The 5,487-nt window shown below is 45.6% G+C and overlaps 1 protein-coding gene across 1 annotated transcript; it reads left to right on the top strand.

Annotated features, from left to right (window-relative positions):
- Positions 1-1,083: 1,083 nt before the first annotated feature.
- LOC141025828 (uncharacterized) lies at positions 1,084-2,279 on the top strand. Its single transcript, XM_073501756.1, has 2 exons — positions 1,084-1,617; positions 2,235-2,279. The coding sequence occupies exons 1-2, from the start codon at positions 1,084-1,086 to the stop codon at positions 2,277-2,279; spliced, it is 579 nt and encodes a 192-aa protein (XP_073357857.1).
- Positions 2,280-5,487: the final 3,208 nt, after the last annotated feature.

Below are 5,487 nucleotides of genomic sequence, written 5' to 3' on the forward strand. Positions count from 1 at the left end.
GGAATATGAACTAGAATACAAGGCTGCACGCGCATCTCGATGCTACTATTCGGTCCCGATTCCAGGTGCATCTGGACCTGGGAGCCAAATTGGTTTTCCGATGGTGATACTAATATATAACACTGAGGTGTAGAGGAAGTAAAGCTATATGTATGTCGTCTGTAACAGAACACAAACTATAGAGAGCTAAATCATAATTAATTGAGGCTAGTCCATCAAGATGATGCCTGGTTAGTAGTGATAACGAATTGATCCAATTCTGACCTAATTAATTCTAAAACATTATTGTTCATCTGAGATGTTTTTAATGTTGACTTCATATTACAGGCATAGTTATTTATTTGTTATGCCCTTCATGGTCAAGAGGTTTGTTTGGAAAGCTTCCAAATCAATGGGTTCAGTGTCCATGAGATAAATGTATTGACCTCTAGTAAAGAGCTTTTTTCTTTTTTCTTTTTTCTTTTTTGAATTTGAGCTGTAGTAAAGAGCTGATTCTAGGGAAAGCCAGGATTTCACTTTTCAGTCATCCATCGGGATGGAGTAGTTAACCTTCCATATGCCATTGGAAAATATGCACAAGCATTAGTTCTTGCCTTTCGGCGGATAAAAAATGTTGAACATATTATGTAGGCCTGTACGCATGTATATGGTTAGGATAATCTCCTACCGGCCCCGCCTCTAGTTTCCTTGTATAGATGAGGCTGAGGGCACCCCTTGTACCTATATACGTGCGTTGTGCACCTGATCAATATCGAGAGTTGCATTGCCTTCCATCATGGTATCAGTTTTCTTCCTGATCCTACCCTAGCTTCCGCTCCTACCCTAGCCGCGCCGCCGCCGCCGCAACCCCCGCTGCCGCCGCCACCTCCCCGCGCCGCCGGCGCACCTAACCCCCACCGCCGCGCGCGCCTCCCATCCTACCCACCCCGATCATCTCTTCCCCTCCCGATCGCCACCCTCCCCTTCCCCAACCCGATCGCCATCTCCCTGTCTTGATCCCGCACCCACCCGAGCCCGTCACCGCCCGAACCCACCCGCGCCGTCGCCCCTTCGGTTGCCGCACCGCACCGCCCAACCCTTCTGATGGCATCTTCCCACTCCTCCGTCTCCATCCCCTCGAACCCCTTCGATGGTCCCGCTCCTCCTCCGGTGGAACTCGTTCGCGATCTTGACATCTTCGCTCGCGTGCCCATCATCTTGGACTACGCCAACTCCACCTACTACGCCTGGAAAACCTATTTCTCCCTCGTCTTCCGCGAGTACCACCTCATCGACCACGTTGATGGCTCCGTTGACACTGACCTCATGTTCGCGAACGACGACTGGATGACCATCGACGCCACCATCAACCGCTGGCTGTACCAAACCATCTCCAAGGACCTCTGCCACACCATTGTGTGTGACACTAATGATGCGCAGACGGTGTGGGCGAAGCTGAACGGGCTCTTCAACGACAACGCCCTCCAGCGTCGCGTGTTCCTTCAGCAGGAATTTTTTGGCTACCATCAACATGACTCGTCTATCGACGATTATTGTATGCGGCTTAAGAAACTTGCTGACGAGCTCCGCGACCTCAGGGAGAAGGTCTCCGACGAGCTCCTCCTTAGCATGCTCACTGTCTGTCGGTGTCAAAACCGACGGATCTCGGGTAGGGGGTCCCGAACTATGCGTCTAAGGCGGATGGTAACAGGAGGTGGGGGACACAATGTTTACCCAGGTTCGGGCCCTCTCGATGGAGGTAATACCCTACTTCCTGCTTGATTGATCTTGATGGTATGAGTATTACACGAGTTGATCTACCACGAGATCGTAGAGGCTAAACCCTAGAAGCTAGCCTATGATTATGATTGTTGTTGTCCTACGGACTAAACCCTCTAGTTTATATAGACACCGGAGGGGGCTAGGGTTACAAGGAGTCGGTTACGAGGGAGGAGATCCACATATCCAAACTGCCAAGCTTGCCTTCCACGCAAAGGAGAGTCCCATCCGGACACGGGGCGAAGTCTTCAATCTTGTATCTTCATAGTCCAACAGTCCGGTGTCGTGGTATTCTCACGGGGGGCTTGTGAGTCGACAGATGCCACAAGGGCTTAGTGTGAGGGTAAGACTGCTGCTGATAGGACCGGGAGCGGGTATGCGAGTAGCACGCGTTAGTTTACCCAGGTTCGGGGCTCTCCGGAGAGATAATACCCCTACTCCTGCATGTATGAGTATATCTGATATATCTGGTACAGAGTGCTCCTGGAGCTGTATCTTTGGTCAGTGCCATAAGCATCTGACTTTGTATATGCGTGTGGCTGGATGAACATGCGTGCTCTAGTGGCCGAATGGCTCTTGGCCGTGGGTGTGTGCGTGAGCATGTGTGTGCCCATGGGACTCCATGTGAGAGTGGATGGATGGATGGATGGATAGCTATATATAGTGTGGAGCTAGCACTACAAGAAAACTGAGATACTGTGACGAAAATCCTCGTGACGGAGATGGACAACGTCATAGAAATACCTAATGTGTGATGTTTTCGTAGGTGGCGTCACTGATTACCGCAAATCAGTGTCGTAGACGTCACTGAATCGCTTTAGCCTATGAGCGCACCTGGCTACCAATTTCTATGATGGTTTGGTAATTTCCATGACAAGCTTACTAGAGTCACCGAATATTACGAGTGTTGGCATAAGGACCAACCATAGTTTTTTCACAGTCTACTGAGCGCTGTAATTATTTTTAGTTCCATTTAAGATAGATAGATAATGGCCTGAGGAGAACTTATTTTATTTCATATAATGTAAATAGAAAGTGTCCGGGCAAAAAAGAAAAACCTTGAATCCATGCATTTTCGTGGGGTGATGTTATTTGGTTCTATCACAAAAATGAATGGAAATAGAAGTTAACGGGAAATTTTTTGGTACAGGGAGTTTGAACCCAGGACCATTATGGTCTGAACTAACGACGTTGCTAATAGGCTAGAGTTCAGATACAAATGTAATGTTTTTTCTGAAAAAAAAGATACTGATGTAATTTGTGCTAAAAATATTTATTATGGTGTGGACTATATATATACACGCATATACTACTAGTAACACTTACCCCGCAAAAAAAATACTACTAGTAACACTTAGCAGGTTATTTATTTATTACCGATCCAAAAAAAAGGTTAGTTATTTATTACGCGGCGCCTATGTGATCGATTTGTTCGTCTGTCCCGACCGGGATAGGCATGGCACGTCTTGGTTTCGGCTGTTCTTAACTTCCTATGTTTTTTTTCTAGGGATTCTTAACTTCGTATGTGACGGGCGCAGCATAGACTATAGCCCGTCAAGCCCAGCAAACACCCTTTCTTTAACTTTTCTGCGTGGGCTCAAGCCAGCTCAACCACGCATATAAGCAGCGATGTTTTCCCCTCGTCCACCTTCTGTTCCCGGAGGGAAACCCTATCTATCCGATCTCGTTTTCTTTCGCTCGTGTGGCGGCGGCGGTAGATCGGACGCTACCAAGCATGACGACGGCTGCAGGAGTAGCTGCTCTCTCCTCCCTCTCCCTTGGGATTCCTTGAGGGCGCCCTGCTGCGGAAGCTGCTAGTGGCGTCAGGGCCCTCCGTGGCGCGCAGCGGCGGACCCAGCCTGCACCGCGGCCGAACCAGTCTGGTCGCGCGGCGGTGGCCCAGCTTGTGTGCGTGACATGCTTTCTTAATGTGAGTGCCTGCGTGCGTGCATCCTCTGATCCCTCTCGTGTGATTGCAGGGACAGGATTCTCACTCTGTGGTGCCACTCGTCCATACACTTCTCAATTCCATCGGAGCAAATGATGGTGAGGATGAGTCATGGTGATGTTGTACTAGCTATGGCTTCCTTGTGCGGAACCCTGGGTTAGCCTACGACACCCACCTCACCGCCTTCGTGAGGGACTACCGCCACAGTGTATGATTGATTTTTTGATTAACTAATGAGTCGGGCCGTAGTCGTCCGACCTTCCGCACTTGTAGTACATCTCGTTGACTCTCTGTTTTTCCTCTTCTTGGTTTTTTTCCGTCAGATTGACGTGGAGCACAGACCAAAGGAGCACGCCGGAGTTCTCCGGGAGGACTGTCAAGCTCGACCACCAACCTGGGTTAACATGTGTACGACGCTCAACTCTCTGCTCTCAGTTTAGATGAACTGCTTACATATCGGGATTGGTTCAGATATTAGTTTTGTTCTGTTCCTCCATGTTAGTGAGTTCTTATTGGTCAACTGTGAGATGCTTGTATAGTACTCCCAAAGTATTTGCTAGGTCAAATAGTATGGAAGTTAGTTTTTACGTGTCACTTAAGTTGAAATTTGTAAACTAAATTGTACTGGTTCAGGTTTAAGAGAAATTATTATGAGAACCAAGATCGTACATGTGAAATGGGTTAGTAATTAAGTAGTAGCTGCAGTAAAATATTTTCATTATGCTGATGCTCCCCCATTTTTGTTATGTTAATTTGTAGTTCTGAACTCGAGACAACTCTGTTTGAGGGAGTGCGAATAGATTTGCAAGTAAATTGCTGTTGTAGTGCAGTGGGAGTTTTATGAGCGATTCGACATGATTTTGGAAAATTACTAATGGAGAACTAATTCATTGAACTCGTTTGTGGTAATCAGAAGTGATACTGGCTAATGCACATTACTGTCGAAGCAAGCAGATACTACAACTAATGATCAAATCCTAAACAAGCTTTTTATTCGGCCTATGACCATAGCGTAATTGTTAGTAATTTATTTTCGGATGGAATTGTCTTATTGATCACACTTCGAATCAAATGTGTGCCAAGGACAACAACTAAGCTATGTGGAAGATGTTCATGCTTTCTTTACTGTTCTAGGCTGATTGAATGTTTCATCCTCCGAGGCTTCGTTGATATATTTTTTTGGCACCATTTTAATTTGTGAAGGAGTAACTACTACAAATGCAAATTTGTTCCTCTCGGGATTTGAAACTTTGAGTTGAGATCTTATTTACGTGTGTCTTCTTAATTCTAATAGTTCGCTTACTTTCTGATGTATTAGTAGGTGTTTATTCTAATATAATATTTCAGATGACCTTTTATGCTCACACATACATGTTTTTTTTCATATCACTTATTGGACAAGTACTAACATGTTTTTTTATGTTAAGATTCCAGCCTAGAGCTTCAAGTAATAACATTTTTTTGTCTCTGTTGCAATGGTAGATCATTTTCTGTAACTCATTCATACTGCTATATTTATGCCTTTGTTTCTAATAGGTTGATTCGTAAGTCATCTTTCAAGAAGTTGATATGGAGAAAGGAGGATTTGACCAACTCTAGTTGACTTCAAGAAGTCGCAAGAAGAGGTATCCAACAAAGGTTTCGAGTTTTGATGAAGGTGGGAGCTAAGAGTCACACCAACAAAGTTTCTATTGATGACCTCCAAAATTAAAAAAGATGTTGTATTCAATGATTATGTAGCTTGGGTTATTTTGGATTGAGCATGTAAGTGTGATGTGTAA

This window comes from Aegilops tauschii, chromosome 6 (assembly GCF_002575655.3).
Source record: "Aegilops tauschii subsp. strangulata cultivar AL8/78 chromosome 6, Aet v6.0, whole genome shotgun sequence".
Taxonomy (NCBI): Eukaryota; Viridiplantae; Streptophyta; class Magnoliopsida; order Poales; family Poaceae; genus Aegilops; species Aegilops tauschii.

Coding starts and splice junctions, on each gene's coding strand:
- LOC141025828 (XM_073501756.1), top strand. CDS start 1,084: ATGGCATCTTCCCACTCCTCCGTCTCCATCCCCTCGAACCCCTTCGAT. Junction 1,618..2,234: donor TCCTCCTTAGCATGCTCACT/GTCTGTCGGTGT, acceptor TATCTGGTACAG/AGTGCTCCTGGAGCTGTATC.